The sequence below is a fragment of the Leptodactylus fuscus genome, chromosome 3, assembly GCF_031893055.1.
Source record: "Leptodactylus fuscus isolate aLepFus1 chromosome 3, aLepFus1.hap2, whole genome shotgun sequence".
Lineage (NCBI taxonomy): Eukaryota > Metazoa > Chordata > Amphibia > Anura > Leptodactylidae > Leptodactylus > Leptodactylus fuscus.
In genome coordinates, this window is record NC_134267.1 from 176,007,788 (window position 1) to 176,028,678 (window position 20,891).

At 43.2% G+C, this 20,891-nt stretch overlaps 1 protein-coding gene across 1 annotated transcript in view; it reads right to left on the reverse strand.

The window, feature by feature from the left end:
- The window catches only part of RHBDD1 (rhomboid domain containing 1), a 42,383-nt gene extending 22,194 nt beyond the window's left edge, over nucleotides 1–20,189 (reverse strand). The window contains exons 1-3 of the mRNA XM_075268823.1: nucleotides 20,114–20,189; nucleotides 7,021–7,510; nucleotides 6,243–6,375 (exon numbers count right to left, since the gene is read on the reverse strand). Of these exons, the coding sequence (XP_075124924.1) occupies nucleotides 6,243–6,375; nucleotides 7,021–7,453 (566 nt within the window). The 5' untranslated portion in view covers nucleotides 7,454–7,510; nucleotides 20,114–20,189. The remainder of the gene's footprint in view (nucleotides 1–6,242; nucleotides 6,376–7,020; nucleotides 7,511–20,113) is intronic.
- Between the last annotated feature and the right edge of the window lie 702 nt (nucleotides 20,190–20,891).

Genomic DNA, 20,891 nt, shown 5'->3' on the forward strand with positions numbered 1-20,891 from the left:
ATGCTGGGAGTTGTAGTTTTACCACAGCTGGAGTGCTGAAGGTTGCCTACCCCTGCTCTCACATTACCTGCTTTCCCATGCTTCTGTGATCACATGACTTTATTAGCTAACAAGTATCTGATACATACACACAGACAGCATGTCATTTCATAGTTAGGAAAGTTATTTTGAGCTCTGGTTCAGTCTATATCTCAGAAAGGAGAAAGTAAAGGTCTGTAGTAACTCAAGTCTCCTTGTTCAGGCCATTTTAGAATTAATGAAGGTTCTAAAATACTGAAGCTGTTCCTTGCTGTCACCAGGTTCAGAATGTTCACGTGAACAATTGGTCCTTCCATTCAAACCAGAGTTTTCTGAGTTTGTCTGGACCTTTGCGTCTGTGAGACAGATATTATAAAGTAGATAAAACATCCGCTGACGTGACTATTTTTGCATATGTAGCTACATGTACTCAAAGAGTGGTGACCCAAACAGGAAATCGAGCAGTTGATAGATAACCAGCTGTGCCTCAACCTGCAGAATCCACCAAAGGGAAGATTCCAAGACAAATAAGAAATCTGGATTCTGCATGCTTCATCACCTGTTCCACTATAAGGAACCTTTACTAAAAGAAGAGAATTACTGTAAAATGCACCAAATATTCTACTAAGAATAAATTGGTCACATGGGGTATCCTGCGAATATTATAAATGTGAAAGTTTGTGTTTGGACATTTGTTCCTCAATCACAGCCAAACGGCTGAACGGATTGGGTTCAGATTTTGCACATACTGAGATATTTGTCAGGAAGGAAACATAGGCTACTTGGCAAGCCGCGCATTCCGCCAACAGGCCCACTGCGAACGGCGAAACAGAGCCCCTGCTCGCTGCAGGACCTGGATGACGTCATCACAGGTCTGTCAGCGGGGATCAGATTGGTGTGTAGCAGCCTGGGGGTTGGCCGGTGCAGAAGTGGCGCGGCCCGATACGTCCGCGCCAGTCTGTGGGCGGTTCGATGTGCGAGCCAGCCAACATGGTGCACCGCCGCCAAGCCACCTGGCTCTGCAGGGCCCGACGAGGCCATCGGCAGCACAGCGCACGCAGCAAACACGCAGCTAAACTCGTCAGAGTAGATAACAGCACTCGGCTGTGCTGGCTGGGTAAGTACCCCGGCTGCCTCCAGAGTGCAGGTACGGCTTCCCAAACACGTGTCCACGGCCAGGTTGTGCAGGGGGCCAGGGCAGCGCAACTGGTCTCGGCTGTGCCAGCTGGGCAAGTACCCCGCCAGATTGTACGGTGCAGCGGGGCACAGAGGGCAGAGCAGTAGGCTTTCCGCGGGAGCACAGGGGCGTGGATGTAGGGTAGGCCGTGGGAGGAGGGCCCAGAGGAGGGTTCTGGGGCCGCCACGGCATGGGGGGAGGGGGAAAGAGCAATGCAGGGCAAAGGGGGTCCACCTTGGCCCATGGCGCATTTTCTCCGCCAACAATACAGCACCTGTACGCAGTTCCATGCCACCACCAATCCGCAGACGAAGTCGCGGGCAGATGCTAGTAATATATAAGCTACTCTGTTTCTCCTGGAACTCAAATGTTTGTAGGTCTCAGGAAAAGTGTTAGGAGTTTCATCAATGAAGTATAAAAGTGTTGGTGTACCTATACTGATATACTTTACTGCTGGTGGAGGAGGTTTGTCATTACAATGTGCATATATGACAACACAACAGGCTACACACAAAACATGGTTCAAGGGGGTGAGGCATCTTGACAGCATTTTGAGTAGAAGGGAAGAGGAGAAACCCTAGACATCTCCAGCAGTTTAATAATATTTGTGGGAATGGGAAATCAAAATATGAGATCGGCCCACAAACTTTCTGTTTTTGTCTGGATTGTCCCACTGTACTTGTAAGGGACAAAGAAAAGTACAAAGACCGTTCTTCTGTATCAGATATAAGAGAATTACATGGGATATAGGTTTCTCTTAATAAAGCGAAAAAACAGTGCTATTGTATATGAATAATATATCTTCATGTACAAACTGAGCCTGGACCTGGTGCACTGTGAAATGGATACACTTAAAAGAAACTTAGTAATGTTGAATAAATCTTTGTCAGGGAAAGCTAAACAAAGTACAGGACTCCCTTATGCACTGTATACATTGCAATTGTTATCTCTGTGCAGATAAAGTCTCTTATGTTAAACATTATATTTCATAGAACATGTAAAACTAACATTATTGACTGCACGTACTGTCTTGGGTCAAGTTCCACTCAGATCTTTGGTTACACTGAATCAATTGTATGTTTATGGCACCTGCACCTCAAAATGTCTTGAGAATATTTTTTCTTACTACGGAATTGTCCAAAACCCCTATTGTTGCTCCAATTTATTCTTGTATAGATCAATAGAACAGATTTCTAGTCGGTCTTACCCACTTTTCCAATCTATCCTGAATGCAGAGGCCAAGCTTTTCTTCCTGCCCAACCTCTATGCCAAAGCCTCTAGCCTGTGCCAGTCAGTGTCAAGTAACTATCTATAAGCCATAGAGTAGTAATCTCCTTCCTTATATGTTCATCACCATATTCTATGTTGCGCCAATAAACTACAATTAGAGGGATATTCTAACAAAATGATATTGATGACCTATCCTTAGGATTTCTTATCACTACCAGGTCAGCAGGGATTTGGCACTTGGGACTTCCACAGATCAGCTGTCCTCATTAGCTACTATACAGAGAGCAGAACCGCAAGCAGATAGCTCTGTTCTCTTTGTAGTGTCCACGCTGAGTTACTGCAGCTCAGCTCCTATACAAGTGAATTGGAGTGGAGTTGCAGTAACACAGCACAAACACTAAACAGAAAACAGAAGCCATCAATAGCATTTGTCCAGAAACCCCTTTAACTTTATCCACAATTTGATCCTTCCATTCATCTCCAACATTACTCTTATTCTGGATCAATTCTCTGCCACCACAGACATAGCCATGAGATATCTATCTATCTATCTATCTATCTATCTATCTATCTATCTATCTGTCTGTCTGTCTGTCTGTCTGTCTGTCTGTCTGTCTATCTATTTATCTATCTATCTATGGATTATTACCACGCACCACAATCAGATTTTCGTCATTATGATTACTATGCATATAGTGTAGAAAATCCGATATTTATTCTTATTAGAGATGAGCGAGTACTATTCGAAACGGCTGTTTCAAATAGCACGCACCCATAGGAATGAATGGTAGCGGTTGGCACACAGACTTTGCTGGCGGCCGGCAGCTTATTCCTCTGCGTGCAGGCTGCGTTCATTCAATTCATATGAGTGCATGCTATTCGGAATGGGAGTTTCGAATAGTACTCGCTCATCTCTAATTATTATCATTACGATATTTATTGCATAGGAAATCAGATATTTTTTATTATGAATATTATCCGTATAGTATAGGACAAATGATATTCATTATTATGATTACTAAGTGTATAATATAGGCAAACAACAGACTTGTAAGTAAGAATTAGGGTGCATGCACACTACGTAACGCCAGGCGTGTATGAGAGCCGTACACGCCGGCATTACGGCAGACTGCCGAACACTTCCCATTCACTTCAATGGGAGCGCTTGTAACAGCGGTGTTTACGAGCGCTCCCATTGAAGTGAATGGGAAGTGTTCGGCAGTCTGCCGTAATGCCGGCGTGTACGGCTCTCATACACGCCCGGCGTTACGTAGTGTGCATGCACCCTTAGTGTTACATGCATACAATATACATATTACAGCTTGGCACCAAGGTGTCATTTTAGGAAAACCTTGTCTATATTCCTTATTAAACCATATAGAAGTCATAGAAGATCTGTAGCACAGGGTGGCCAAATAGGGTTCTTCATATAATGCTTGTGCCTGCAATGAATGCACTTATCATATAGGAAACAGGCACCTGCCTAGAGACGACTAGAAGTGCTGGCTACATGGCTCTTTCTGTAGAAGCTAGTTGCTATGTGTAGAACATACTAATACTTTAGGTAAGTTATCAATGTGCAGTTGAAGCTTATATAACAATATAGGTTATGGCAAGCAGACAAATATTTTCCTCTCATCTTTGGTGCAGACAAAGTATGACATTCCTGTGGAAAAATGTACATCTTCAATGTTGCCGCCTGTGGCAATGTTTGTTCTCCAACCCTTAACACTGAGTGAGATTGATGGTTTTACTGTATTCACACATGTAATATGAATCACAGGTTTGCTTTTCAGTGAGACAAAAAATGAGTCAGCCCTCCACACAGGAGTGGGAAAAGTGGGCTTGCTAGTTCAGTCTGACCACGCCAATAAGGTATTTTACTTCCTCTAAGCACATTGCTATGCTCGAAGAACTTCTCACTATTTAGTATATGTTACAGCTGAACTAGAATGGCCTTGGCTAACAAATGCATTAGCTCTATTTTCATGTTTTGCAAGGTAATACTAGTTTTTGTAGTCTCTGCTCCCTATGGCTTGCTTTTGTTTTGACACAGAACTTAAAATCCCTTTTATAGGCAAATGTTAAATAACAAAATTAGGTTACCCGAAGCCAGCACTAGGAGGAGCTCAAGAGCTCACTGTATAGTTATTTACATTGATGGGGAACAGTATACACTGAGCTTGCAATTATACAGTCAGAATATGTTAAATATTCATGTCTGAGTGAAGGGAATCAGAGTTTTTTTGCCTTTCCAAACATATCAATCATGGAGAAAAGTAACAAAAATAAATAAAGAAAGAAATAAAAAAAAAAAAAAAAAAATTATATATATTATATATATATATATATATATATATATATATATATATACAGGGCCATGTATCCGACCAAAGACAACATTTGCAAGAAGTTTGTATGTTCTCCGTGTGTTTGCGTGGGCTTCCTCTGGATACTCACCTCTGCCAATCTCTTCGCTGGCTACCCATTGCTCAGGGAATAGAGTTCAAAATGACATACAAAGCCATCCACAACCTGTCCCCTCCATATATCTCTGATATTTCTTTGTTGCAGAAAACCATGCTAAAATTTAAATATTGCAAATTTCTAATGAGGACTTTTCCAAAGATTTCCACTATCACCACGTAATTGTATTATATAGTCAGTTTTCTCCATGATAGACTTGTTTGTGTCACCTCTTTCACTTTTTTTTGATTCCTCGCAATTGTTATCTTATGCCATGTTGTCCTGAGTTTCTGCACAGAAAAATACCCTCATGTAAGAAATTACAACACATTTCTATATCTGTTTGGTTGTGAACATGCGCGCAACAGCAACTCGGCAGTATCAGATACATGATATACCTTATGCAGGGGTATTCAGCCATTATTTATAGGGATTTTCCCATGAACATAACCATACTTAAATATGTAGACAATTTAACGGTAAATATTTTTGCAGATATAAGTCATTAAAAATTTTACAGAATTTTAAAGATTTTTTTTCTGACCATCTTAGGGGTGACAGTCTTTTGTCTTGAATCCCATTGGATTTGTCTCTTTTCCAATGGATATGACCATGAAGGAAGGTACTTTTTAAGGTCTGAGATTTGTCTGCGGAGACCACAGAGACTAATAATAGAACTTTCAGTAACAAACCTCACGAATAATTGGCAACACTACTCTCGTGAGGTTCGCACATCTTTACACACCAGTATTCGTGGCCCTGTTCAACCAAACAGATCTGTTTTGCAATGTCCTCAACGGACAACAGAAAAGTGATGTGAACGACCCCTAAGACTTGATTTGTAGGAAAATAAAACTTAAAACTCTTAAAAGGGTTTTTTTCTATGAACATAACCATTTTTAAAAACCTGTGGGTTTCCTCACACAGAAACAGGCAGGGACAGGACATGCAAAAGATAATCTGGTTACAATAACGAAATTGAAGCTGGGTTTCTGACAAGCCCCAAAATGATGAACATATTGGTAAAACGTGACAAGCCCCATTCTGTGTCAATGAGTCCATCAGGTGCTCACGGTGTCTGTTGCACAATGGATCCAGCATTGTGCTGTGGTTTTTGATATGAAAAGAAACCAGAATGCACATGGTCGCCATGAAGAAGAGGTGTTGGTGGCACAATACTGCTCACCTGCAAAGCCAAATATCAGCTTCTACTGTACAAAGTACAGCCACAAGCTATAGCCGCTACCGTATCCTGCCACTAGAAACCTGTAGAGTTTGAGCAGTTTACCAGGGCACATTTACAGCACATATAGCTTGCAAAGAGAGGAAAAGGATTTGTGCAGCCACTTACCCTGGTGAAAGGACATGGATGGCCACCAGCTCAGCCCAGCAGGCATACTTGTTAGGAACTTGGATGCCAAATACATTGGTTGCCCCTCCAGGGAAATAATGGTTATTAAGAACTTTCAAGGCAAACAGAACCCCTAGAAGGAAACAAATAATAGATAAAAAGTACATATCACATCAGAGTATAAGAATTAGGATTTTATATCAAATGATGGAATATGGCTAGGAAAACCAAACATATAAGGGCAGGTCAAAATAACAGGATTCAGAACAGCAACAAAATCATGTAAATGAGCGAGGCCACACAAAATCTGGTAAAAATCCCCTCACACACCTACAGTACCGTGCAGGGGACCACATGACTGCCATCTGTTTATTTCACAAGTAAAAACTGCAGGGAGAAAAGATCTGTGGATATGGCCAAAGAAACATGATCAGTGCGCTTTTAGGGCTCGTTCACACGGGGGGGGGGGGGGGGGAGTCGGCTCAAATGAATGGGGAGACACCGGAGGTTGCGGCGGCCAGACAGAAGCCGCCTGAACAGAGGGCAGCTCGCTTCTTTTTTTTGCTATCGGCAGTTGCCGATAGCGGAAAAAAGAACGCTAGTGGTCTCCATGGACCACCATTGTAAAGCAGCGGATTATGATGTGGATTCCGCTGTCAAAATCCACCCATTTGGCCCCGTGTGAACTAGCCCTTAGAATACTAAGTTATCATCCCGCATGGGTGTTAAAGGGGTTTTCCAATGAATATAGATATGTAAAGCTATAATGACGGTATACCAGAGAATCCCACAGCACACTGCATCCTGTATGATGGGTCATCCATGGTCTCTGCTAGGATTAGCTCCAGGAGAACATAAACCACTCCGATCAGCTGAGAGAAGACTGCAATAATAAGGGCAAACAGAACACTGCCCAGCCTCCTTTCTAGCTTGGTGCCCTTCCACAACAGAGACACCATATTAAAGTACAGATGCCAGTCATCAGCATGGTGAATGGGTGACAGAAGCAAGCGCTGCCAGTCTCTTCTGTGATAGCCTTCATGTACACTAATGCAAACATAATGCAGATGCTTCAAAGGATTTAAAAAAAGATAGACGTTCAGCCCAAGGGTTGCGAGAGTCACAGGGGGGATGTTGCTGAGCCCAAATTGATAAATTTGGGCAAATAATAATAGCAGTCCAGTGTTAACTCCTCTTTGCCTTCTCTGCATAGTGAAGCTTCATCCAGTTTAAACACAGAAAAATGAACATCACCGGGAAGGGCTGATCTGAAACAAAAAAAGTGATAAAATGGTTTACATTTACAAAAAAATGTTATTAAGCAGCTGAGTGGGCTACAATCTGGTTAAAATAGTTTTTTTCATTCCTAGTCTACAGCATTGAAATATATTATCCCCAATAAAGTAAACACCTCAGTTTTGTCTTGAGATACAGAATTAAAGACAAGCAATTTTGACCTTAAAGGGATTTTCCGGCCCCAAAGCCATTTTTCACATCCATTGTATAGCAGTGGTTACAGGAAAGTATAGCACAGCTCGTATTATTATTCGACTAGGAGACCTGTACGTGCTCCCCATCCACTGCTTTCGGCACTAACGTGCTGACAGTTGACCCGAACAGTTCACCAGACCCCCACAAATCACATACTTGTGTCATCCATGGTTCTCACTGACTCATACATTGAAAATGAATTGACAGAGCCGCAAGTATAGACAGGTATAAAATGTGTCGGTACTCCGTTTTTTTTTCTGCAAAAAGTGTTTATTCCCAATTCATTATACGGTGCAAAGTTAACGTGTCGGGAATTTGTCCCTTCACCAGGCATTGATCCAGAGGTGGATAGGCACGTCATACAATTCTCACCACCCACCATACTACCGTATGACATCACCTGATTAGTCTACCCGTCTATGGACAAAAGGCTAATGAAGGTACAAGTTCCCCGAAACATTAAAGTTGCACCTTACAACAAACTGTGAATAAACACTTTTTGCAGAAAAAAAAAAATTAAGTGCTGTCACTAGCAATGAGCAAGTACTATTCGAAACTCCCGTTTCGAATAGCACACACCCATAGGAATGAATGGACGCAGCTGTCACCCAGGGGGTTAAGCGGCCGTCCGCTTCCATTTATTCCTATGCGTGCGTGCTATTTGAAACGGGAGTTTCGAATAGTACTCGCTCATCTCTAGCTGTCACCTTTTTTTACATGGTTTCCTCTTGGGAGTTGGTCAGTTCCCCAGTGATCGTGCACCTGAATAAATTTTGAGTCTTTCGGAGTTGGGTGTCACATAGCAAATCCAAAAAAGAAAAATTGGCATTTAAAAACTAATCTTTATTGATATTACCATTAAAAATAACTCCCTGGGTACAAAAATTTATTTAAAATAATCTATTTTCATGCACCATTTGTTTCAAAACACCAATGGGTATCAAATAAACGTATGAGAGCCTCTCATACACTCCCTATTCAATGGGTGTTTTAAAAAGAAACTACTACAAAGTATTGCATATAAATAGCATGGCTGTAGTCACAAACTATTGAATGGGTGCTAGTTCCAATCCCCAGTCTATATATTCTGAGGATCAATTAGATACAATTCATCTCAGACTAGTTGACTGCTGAGTTGTAATATATGACTGCTTCTTAGCTCTTGCAAGTTCAGAGAGGCATAAAGTAACTTTGTATCAATATTGCTATTGCCACAAGATTGTCTGTAGCAAATATATATCTAGCTACTATGTCTCTATATTGCATGCCAGCAGCACAGTAAGTTAGCTGATGGCATAATTGGAATTTCAAATCACCAGCAAATATCTAATAAATAGGCGTCTCTACGCGTTTCCCCCCTGTTATCGGGGTTCCTCAGGAGACCTTTAATGTAAATACACCCCACGGTTTTGATGCGATACCGCGTCGGTAATGAACTCCTATCAACTGGGACTATCTGCAACAATATTCACTCCAGCAGATTCTACCATCCCCCAGTTTGCCGAGTCCACTAATCCTGCTCTAATAGCACAGCCTAGATGTTCAGTTATGGCGGTTATAACCACCGTTCTCCGTGCCCTGATGGTAGGCACGGATAATTTCTATCAGTTGGGTGTCGCCCTGTGCCCCATTTTCCACAAGGTATATTACCTGCTCTATATTTTGCAGCTCTTCAACTCAGCCTGGACATACAACCGCAAAAACTACAGCTGTGTGTACAGGTCCATACTTTTATCCGCAAAAGTGCATTCATGTGCATGAGGCCTAAGAATTTTATTTGCATGGCATAGATTGTAAGCTCTTGTGAGCAGGGCCCTCTCCCCTATTGTGTGAACTGATTTACGGTATTAGTTTGTAATGTCTCAATTTGTCCATACATGAATCCTCTGATTTGTAAAGTGCTGCAGAATATGTTGGCGCTATATAAATAATTTTTATTGCTATTATTATATTAGCTTTTATTAAGAGAGAAATGCATATAAAGGTGGTGTATCAACCTCACTGTGGAAACCTGTCATATTAAACCAATCCTTAGAACATAGGGGATTTATTAATAACATATGAAAAGTAAATGTCCTATACAGTTTAGTGGGATAGTCACACTTCATCTGTACCAGAAAGGGAAGTTTATGAACGGTCCGCATATAAGCTACTAGTCTGCTACTATAATAGAGAGGAAACGTCTTTCACTGTTTTATCTGCGGTTTGCAGTAGAATGTTGAAACATCTTGGCATGTGCACCTATAACATGTAAAAATGTCACCTCTTGTATTAACATGTCTAACAAATGCAAAGAGTTCAATGTGGGCAAAGGTGTCTTTAGTTATATACCCTGCCTCTCTGTGGAATTTGGATCTGGCACACTAAGAGGCAGTCATGATCGGTTCAGAGAAGTTTGTGGCGTGCATTTGCTTTGGACAATATCTATAAGTTAGAAGGGTCCTATGACAATAAGCTGATAACAGATCCTACTGGGAACTCCAGCAAACACTTGTAATTTGTGGGGGGAACCTAATGATAAGTGTTCATGTTCCCTGTAGCACCATCACCTCTGTGACCAGAAAACTGTAACATACCAGTCTCAGTCCATTGTAGGGGACATTATGCTGAGTACTATCATATATCTTTAGATTGTCTAATAGACATATCCTCATTTACATACATAGTAACATAGCAGATAAGGTTGGATAAAGACACAAGTCCATCCTTCCCAACTTCAAATATGGCCAGTGGCGTAACTACCGGGGTAGCAGTTGCCACAGGGCCCGGGACATTAAGGGCCCGGTAACAGCCACTACTGCTGCGGGTTTTGTTTTTCTTAATAGGCAGTTACCAGCTGGAGTTACTCCAGCCGGTAACGGGCCCTATATACTTACCGATCCTGGCAGGGGCCAGGATCGGTAAGTGACACCGCGGGCCCCACAAACACTATTATTATACTCAGGGGTCTTTTCAGACCCCGAGTATAATGATCGGAGGCCAGGGAGAGGTAAGGGAATATATAAAACACAGTTACTTACCTCTCCGCGCTCCATACAGGCATCGGGCCTAGTTGTGTGACGTCCATGACCGGGACCTGTGTCCCGGGTCATGTGACATCCTGACATCATTGAAGATGGCCGACACCACCAAGGACTGCACCGGAGCCGGGGATAGGTAAGTGACAGTGTTTTTTTATGTTCTTCGGTCTCCAATTATTATACTCTGGGTTTGGTCAGGGGGCCCCCCCATGTCAAAAGTTTGCCACGGGGCCCCGCCATTCCTAGTTACACCACTGAATATAGCATTCAGAATATATCTCTGGGTCACCATCCAATCCCAAAAATGCAGGTGGCCATAACCTGTGATATTCTTAGATTCAAGAAAGTCATCCAGGTCGCTCTTGGCTTTGTAAAAGCTATCAGACATCACCGCATCCTGTGGCATTACATTCCTATACTCATACAGAATGCCCCCTTGTGGTGGTTACAGGCCTTGGTGTAAGGAGATCACTGGAATATCCATTTATATAAATATGCATTTGATGCGTCTCCAAGGGCTCTTACACCTTCGTTTGCATATTTATTAAAAACAATTGTGTGTTCAAGGAAATGATGCAAGTATTAGACTATAAGAAGGGATGACGGTGTTCCTCATAATGTCCCCTACAATACACTATGGCTGGTTTGCTAGTGATAGACTCACATTAATGGTTGTCTGTGTAATGATGGACAGGACAAGTCCTCCAGAGCAATGGACACTCTTTGTAACTCCTCTCTACTCAAGGTATATAAAAAGGGCTTTTCAAAACTATACCCCCCCCCCCCCTTAAGTACACATTTAATATTGCCTGTAAGGTACTAATGATACAGCCATAATTCCATATGTGGTGGTACTACGCCACAGCAACTGTTATGTGGCCCCTGACATTAGGCCCCATAGCCAATAGTTACTGGATTACTCCAGGAGATAACTGTCAGTATTCACTTCCCATGAATGGTCTTGCCCACACTCTTCTCAGCTTTGTCTTCAGCCTTAAGGGGGTACCACAAATTCTGTCACAACGATGGAACCAAAGCAGAGGAGGCTGTGGCAGGAGCAGTGATGGATAAGTGAATATCAGCTGTTCCCTGTTGGAGTAATCCAGTAGGTAACAGCCTAAAGTTACTTTGTGGAGGCCAGTAAAGGGGGAACTTACTATATGGGGGCCAGTAAACTATACGGGGCCATATGCTGTGTGCAGACCAATAAAAGGGGCATTATTCTGTAGACAGGTCAGTAAAGGAAGTGTTATACCATGAGGTGGCATTATACTGTGTGGTATACAGAAGTGTATGGGCTCCTGCAGTATCTCACACACTTATATAAATCCAACAGAAATAAAGTGATGGCATCAGATGTGTTGTCATGTCATACACTACAGGAAAATTACTGATGTAAAGTGTACCAGTAAACAGGAGCAGTACAATGACGCCCCTACACATCATGGTTTTTGACATCCTAGCACGGTCATGTTTGAGGTAATATCTGTTGTGTGGGAGCCTGTCCTATTTCTTTTAGATTTTATTCAGGAATAAAATAATAATAATAATAAATAATAATAATAAGTAGTTGAATACTTAGTGGTGCCTCTGTAAAAAGCAGTCTATTCCTGCTCTAGGCATCCACTGGCACCCGAGGAGTTGTTGAACTCTTGCCACATTGGAGTTGATGTCTCTGAAGTAGCTGGGAGACTACAAACTAGCCTGTTTTGGCTCGGTGAAAGAGAGATTGGAGCGACATTGCTATATCCTAGTTTCCACTTTTCACAGCAGAAAGACTTTCGTTAACTGCTCAGCCAAGCAGTGCTAAGAGAAGCGGCAATAAAGAGATAGGAGATGTGACTTTGGGGTTATACTACAGAACAGAACATCTGGTATTTGTGCTACATGAGAGCTGCTGACATTGCTTCATTAAAATTCTATGTGTGTCCCTGGTGGGAGCGACAAGGGAGTCTGTGCCATTTAGCGGTACTGTACTACAAGTCAAAGAAAACATTTTTTGTTCTGCTATGTGCAATGCACAGAAACTTACAGTCACATTCTTTCATTCACAAAACAAATGCTACCAGAGAACTGGATATTTGTTTATCTGCCCACTAGAAATGGAACAAATGAGACTTCTGTGAGGTCCTGCGAAGTGTCAATGGCAAGGTTGTCGCCTTCTACAGTGATTTCATGCAGAACAATAAATAGCACTGAACACTAGAATGTTCTATAGATAACACTAATATATGGCTGACACCCCACTAGCCACCTTTCCTGCCCCCCATAAGACAATACACCTAGAAATAGAATTCTCTTATTCAGGTTACGGCCATAACTGCGCCACCATGGTGTCCACTGTGATTTTCACACAGATTATGGCGCATAGTTGTGTTGGCAGGACTAGCTGCACATCAGGTTTCTGGAACACAGTTCATGAATGTGTTTTGGAAAAAAACAAAACAAAATGAGTATTGAAATGGATGGCATCAAAGGGGCATCTGTGAGCAGCCATCTTAGGTCCGGTTCACATCCGCGTTCAGGTTTCAGTTCAGGGAGTGCACTTGGGGTCCCTCCAAATGGAAACCTATCCGTATAATAAAGTGGTTACCTAAGGAAACCCATGGTCATATAGACTTTAATGGAGTGGTTTCCGCATGAAAAATGCGGAGAGTAAAGTGCTGCTTGCAGGACTTTTCTCTCATGCGGTTAGGGGAACGGAATGGCCTGAATGCAGATGTGAACCAGACCTTACATAGACTTCAGTAATTAGAAGAAACATGCGTCTCTGTCTGTTTTTTTTCTAAAGACAGAAAAGCGTGGCATACCACATTTTTATTTACTGCAAAAAGGAAGACAGAGAAGTATACCTTCCCTTAATGGATTAGGAAAGGAAACGGGATGTCACAGGTGACGTATTTGAATGATGTCCTGGTTCCTTTCCTTAGGCCGCCGATTGGCCTTAGTGGTCACATGCAAGGACTTCCACCAGAACAAACCCCTGGGTGCCGCTGGATAAGACAGCAGTGGGGAACACTGGAGTGCCAGGGGCAGGTAAGTATTTTTTTTTTTCCTTCTCCATTCTGTAATTCCTGGACAACCCCTTTAACTATGGTGCAGTTTCTTACCCGAAACAATAAAAAAAAAAAAAAAAAAAAAAAAACAGCCAGCAAGCATTTTTCCGCACTGACACTAGTGCATTGACCCCAAGTGGACTCGAAGAATGGAAACCCAATCCACTTAAAAAGTGGTTACCCACATAACTCATAGATTATAATGGGGTCTGTCGGGTTTTCGCATGAAAAATGTGGAGAGAAAAATCACCAACGCAGATATGTCCGTAGTCTGATTCTGACAAGAAAGACACAGTGAAATAAGCATTATCTGCACTTTTACACAATTATTTTTTTTAAAAAAATTTGAACAGCCCCTTGAAGAGAAAGGGGTGATCATGAGGCCAGGCAATTTGTCTGGAATTCCTGTCAATCATCCCACAAAAGAGCGCTCTTGTCAACCTGTCCCTATCTAGTAGTGAAGCAGGAATAGCAGGCTGTATATTTGGTACCCCTTTCCCTTTAACAATATTTTCCCACTGAAACTATGTCCAGCAGATTGTTTCCCCCCGTCCCGCAGTGGGTACTGTAACTGTAAGACAAGCCGGGCACTTGAATTTTTTGCCTGATTTAGTCACTGAGAACAATACAGTCATTTTGAGCTAAAGAAATCCGCACTTCATATGCAGCACAAGGTTCCATTGAGACACATGAAACATTCTTCTCTAATACTGTACAATGAATTTCACAACTATGCTCCTGCCTCCAAAATGTACAAATTTTAAGGTCAAGCTAAAGTAGCTATTTGTGAATAACCTCAGCTGCCACGCGCCTGCATTTTTTTAAGCCTACTCAAAATAAATGGAAGAGAAAGACTGCTGCTTTATAACAACAAAGTGCTGGACTGGTCGTCCACAACATGGCTCCTACTGCTACGTCCTGTACACACACTTATTCCACTATCAAATGATCTCTGTTTATTGTACAGCTAGGTAGCTGCGAGAACTCGACCACATCTCCCATGATGCTGGCACGGATATGACTGCGGATATTCATGAAAGGCGCACATAATCCACAGAAGAACCATCAGCTTTTACTTTTATAGATGCCTTCTTATCTTCGGCTAGGGATACACGTGACGAGTTAGCTCTGGCAAAATTGTTGCAAGAGCCCCGGTGACCTCTGAGGGAGACCCAGCTTTCTCACACTGGGCCCTACATTATGCTGCAAAATTTGTTGGTAGTCTTCAGACTTCATAATGCCATGCACACGGTCAAGCAGTCCAGTGCCAGAGGCAGCAAAGCAACCCCAAAACATCAGGGAACCTCTGCCATGTTTGACTGTAGGGACCGTGTTCTTTTCTTTAAAGGCCTCTTTTTTTCCCTGTAAACTCTATGTTGATGCTTTTTCCTACTTTTGTCTCCTCTGACCAGAGAACATTCTTCCAAAACGTTTTTGGCTTTCTCAGGTAAGTTTTGGCAAACTCCAGCCTGGCTTTTTTATGTCTCTGGGTAAGAAGTGGGGTCTTCCTGGGTATCCTACCATACAGTCCCTTTTCATTCAGACGTCGACGGATAGTACGGGTTGACACTGTTGTACCCTCGGACTGCAGGGCAGCTTGAACTTGTTTGGATGTTAGGGTGCATTCACACGGAGTAAAATGGAGTGTAATTTGGAGTGTAATTTTTACACGTGTAAAAAATTTACACGTGTAAAAATTACACTCCAAATTACACTCCATTTTACTCCGTGTGAATGAACCCTTAGTCAAGGTTCTTTAACCACCATCCGCACAATCTTGCGTTGAAATCTCTCGTCAATTTTTCTTTTCCGTCCACATCTAGGGAGGTTAGCCACAGTGCCATGGGCTTTAAACTTCTTGATGACACTGCGCACGGTAGACACAGGAACATTCGGGTCTTTGGAGATGGATTTGTAGCCTTGAGATTGCTCATGCTTCCTCACAATTTTGCTTCTCAAGTCCTCAGACAGTTCTTTGGTCTTCTTTCTTTTCTCCATGCTCAATGTGGTACACACAAGGACACAGGACAGAGGTTGAGTCAACTTTAATCCATTTCAACTGGCTGCAAGTGAGATTTAGTTATTGCCACCACCTGTTAGGTGCCTCAGGTAAGTAACAGGTGCTGTTAATTACACAAATTAGAGAAGCATCACATGATTTTTCAGACAGTGTCACAATACTTTTGTCCATCCCCTTTATGTTTGCTGTAGAATTGTATCCAATTTGGCTTTTTGACAATTCTTTTTGTGGTTTTCCATTGAAGACAAATTAAATGAAGATAATAATACCAAAGAATTTGTGATTGCAAACATTTTCTGGAAGAAAATGAGTATCATCTGACAGAATTGCAGGGGTGCCAATACTTTTGGCCAACACTGTAAAACCGCTCTTTCATGAGGATATGAAAGGTTCTCTTTAAAGTGTACCTGTTGTTTCAGGATAAGCTGTTATGAGGTGTGTACATGAGGTGTAACACTATTTATAGTCTTTATATGGCTTATATTCTATAGTTTTTAGCAGTTCCTCCCTTTGCAGGCTGTATCTGTAGTTTGCATTCCTCTTTGAGCGGATGGGTGAAGGCTAGCTGCCATATACTTCACATAGTAAGTCAGAGACAACGGTATAGGGGGGGGGGGGGGTGATCCACATAAAAAAATACTATCGCAAAAACTGGTATGAGTCCACAGCCCGTCTGGTTAAATTGCTAATGGTGCACGGACCAGTCCCCCGGATTGGGACGGCAAGATATACACAAAAGGAAAAAATAGTCCAGCACCAAAACATGTAATACACTAAAACATAGCTTTTAATTAAATAGCAAAGATAAAAACATATAAGAGGCACAGGATACAAAAAAGACACACAATGTCTTCTTAGTTCATCATATATTCATGAAAAAAAATCAATATTTAGAAATGAGCATGATTGTAAAAAAAAATGGATAGAACAAACTACGACTAAGAGACTAGGGTCTCGAAACGCATCAGTTCCTATCATGTAAATGAGGACGTGGTTTATTTTATCAATTTTGTACAATCATGCTCATTTCTAAATATTGATTTTTTTTCATGACTATATGATGAACTAAGAAGACATTGTGTGTTTTTTTGTATCCTGTGCCTCTCATATGTTTTTATCTTTGCTATTTAATTAAAAGCTATGTTTTAGCGCAGGAGTCCTCAAACTGCGGCCCAAGGGCCACATGTGGCTCGCCAAGCACTTCTGTCTGGCCCCGCCGACAACGCCGGCAGGCGTGCATTTATATTGAAGCTCCTGGGGAGCTCGGGCCAGGCCATGGAGCGCACTTCACTTTACCTATTGGAGGGCACCGCTCCCGATGTCTGTGCGACCTACTCTGCCTCCGGCCCACTGTTTAAAAAGTTTGAGGACCCCTGGTTTAGCGTATTACATGTTTTGGTGCTGGACTATTTTTTCCTTTTGTGTATAAAAAAATACTATTCTAAATGGCAACAAGGCAGGTAGGGGCCCTATTATAGACTTTGTATCAGGTGCCCTGGAGTTTCAAGTTACACTTTGCTGCCTCTCTCCTGTTGTTCTCTGGTTATGTCTCAGCAGTGATGATGTGCCATACCAGCAAGTTACTGCTCCAGCCCACCATTGACTTTATACATGAGTCCCCCTGCGAACTTCCGGTTGGCACATGCGCAATGGAAGGGCGGCAAGAAGACTTCCTGTTCCTTAGTGAATTAACCAGGGCTGGGTATGTACTTCAGGGTATGGTCCTCGGGTTACGACGAGCCTGCTGCAGAACCTCATTTTCTGAATGCTATACAGTGTATAGCATTCGGCAAATGAAGGCTGATTGTGTAGCAGGCTCGTCCTTTCTACGAGCAGGTAAGTATGCTGTTACCAGTTGACTTTTTCTCATTGAAATGAATAGACCAGCGTTGATTGGCCAGTTGCCAGTGATTTGGCCAATCAACGCTGGTTCTGCCAGAGGCTCGTCTGAGGAGGCGGAGTCTAACATCGGACTATTCATTCCAATGAGAAAAACTCTTGCCTGCCCGTAGCAAGGACGTGCCTGCTGCAGAATCAGTGTTCATTTGCCGAATGCTATACATATATATAGCATTCGGCAAATGAATATATATACTGTATAGCATTTAGCAAATGAGGTTCTGCAGCAGGCTCGTCGTAACCACGAAACAGTATGCCTATACCCCTGCTAGACATGGCAAACTCTCAAAACCGGAAAGAGATCTTCGACCGGAAATAGGAAGGGCGGGACTTAATCCTTTGTTATTGTTGTCAAAGGGGGACTCATGTATAGTTATGGTAGTGTTGGACTGTAGAGTCATGTCATCTTTGTGGCCACGTAAGCAGAGAGTGGTGGGAAAGCACTGGCTAGTTAGTTATTTTCAAGACTAGGGAGTCGGTAGGCCATCTAATGCGTCTGGAACCTGTGGGCAGCCAGTACAGCCGATCTTTGTGTCCAAGTGTTGGTCCCCCAATATTCAGATACTAATGAGCTATCCTGTGGATCTGTGGATAGGTCACCAGCATGAAAAATGCATCTGGGATTAGGAAACCCCGTTAACTATTTCTGGACCACCTGTTGACTATATACGTATGGGAGGTCCATGCGTAACTCTGCAAGGATATATGTCTAGATAGATAGATAGATAAATAGATATGTCCTAACTTAAGGCGCAGCACGACATTGTGCGGCTGTAGGATGTAGACGCCAGCTATTACTATACCCACACCTCCCATAGGGAAGGCAGGCTCTGTGTATTGCCATGTCCATGTCACAGGTTCCCGCCCCTGGTCATACAGCAATAATTGTCACCTACATAAATATTACCGTAATGGAGGGGGATAGTTTTATTTCCAAAGTTAAAATTAAATCACAATATCCCTCCTTTTTTTGTTTACATTTTCTCATATATTAAAAGAAAGAAAAAACGGTACTATTCCGTTATCGGGCCAGCAGCAGCGCATTTCAGCACCAGCTTTCGGGACAGCAGTTCAGTTCAGCAGCGGGAATTACAATGACATCCGAGGACTGCTGGCCCGATGCTTGTGCCCAGTAGCCAGTACATCAATGACCCCCCCTCCATCTCCTCCTCCTTCCAGTGCTGCCCCCCAGCTCTCCTTACATCTACCCCGTACCCTCTCCCCGCCACATGACTAAGCCGATGCTGGCCCGATGATAGAGGCCGTGCTTGTGTGTAGTAGGCAGTACATCGATCGATGCCCTCATCCTCCTCTTCCTTCCAGTGCTGCCCCCCAGCTCTTCTTACATCTGCCCCGTACCCTCTCCCTGTAATAGGCCTCACCGTAAATCTTGAGCAATGAATGCTACTAGATAGCCGCCGGACGCTGCAGAAAGTTTGTCCCTCCGGCTCGCTGTAGCTCACCGTTCCTATAGTCGGCGTGTTTCTTGTCAGGGCCTGGATTGAGCCCCGGTGTCTTTCCTTTCGGTCTCGGTACTAGCGCTGAGGTGAGGCCTAGTCGTGTGGCGGGGAGAGGGTACGGGGAAGATGTAAGGAGAGCTGGGGGGCAGCACTGGCAGGAGGAGAAGGATGGGGGAGGGGGGTCATCGATGTACTGGTTACTGGGCACAAGCATCGGGCCAGCAGTCCTCGGATGTCATTGTAATTCCCGCTGCTGAACTGCTGTCCCGAAAGCTGCTGCTGAACTGCGCTGCTGCTGGCCCGATAACGGAATAGTACCGAAAAAACATTATATAGCCCTCAAAACCACATGTATGAAAAAAACACCCTGAACCAGGGAAAATAGTCCGACACTGAAATGGTTACAAATAAGAGCAGGTCAGATCGCACATATATTCTTTGGGGGATGTGAACTGATTACTTAGCAAAAAACACATCACCCAAAAACAACAGGTCAGGTCTGGACAGAACATCTAGATCTAGTCATCATCGCCTACTGGGCCTGACCGCTGGGGGCGCTGCTACTGCCGCATACAGGGTGAACCACATCATAATAAAGTGATGGCATCATCCTATAACCCGGTGTCTGAGCCTGGGACCTCCACCAATATGGAGAATGGAAAGCACACAGGACTGACACTGCTGCTGCTTCAGCCTCTATCCAGTGACCGTACAGGTAGTCGGGACGCCTGAGGGCTGATCACTATTAGCAGCCATATGCAGTCAGCGTGTAGTGTCAGTGACTTCCGTGTCAGCAGCAGTCTATGCGGTGTACTAGGCTGTATACAGGCAGGCACCAGGACCCTGCAGCTTTATAGGAGCTGACAATCTACTACAATGCGGAGACACTAAAAGCGACGTCACAACCCGACAACGAGAACTTTACCTCAGTGACCTGGCTCGTGTCTACAACTCACTTGTTCCTGGTAAGTGTGATGTCACGAGAAGGGCGGGGCCTCTCAATGAGGGGCGGGGTCTACAGCTCTGTGATCACAACAGGAAGCGGGAACAGCACGTGTAGCTGGTGAAGTGAGCAGAGAGCAGTGGTGGGAGAGGGTCGCAGGGGGGTGTGTGCATGGAGGGAGCCTTATAGAGTGGAGTGATGTTTACATGAGACTGTATGCTGGAGGTGATAGTCACATAGAGACTGTATGGTAGAGCAGGCAGAGGGGACAGATGTTTACATAGGAAACTAGTGAAAAAGAAGTGATTTTTTGTACATGGGACTATGTGTTGGGAGAGTGGAAGAAGAACATTTTTTTTTCTTTACATGGCACTGTATGTTGGAGGAGGGCAGTGCTTGTATACCTCCCAACTTTTGAAAAACGGAAAGAGGGACAAAATGTGTGGCACCACGGCGAATTTAACTCTGGCCACTTTTAGGTTGACTCCGCCCATTCTCATTCATTTGTCGTGTGCCTCCACACAGTATAATCCTCCTACAGTCACCCATACAGTATACGTCCCTACATTATAATGTTCCCTGCTAACAAAGAATCAAGAATCAAACAAGCTTTATTGGCACGTCCAAATAGATTTTTGGCATTAATAATAATAAATTTTATTTATATATCGCCAACATATTCCGCAGCGCTGTACAATTTGTAGGGTTCAAATACAGACAGAAAGATGCATTACAAAGAATGTCATTTCACACAATGGGA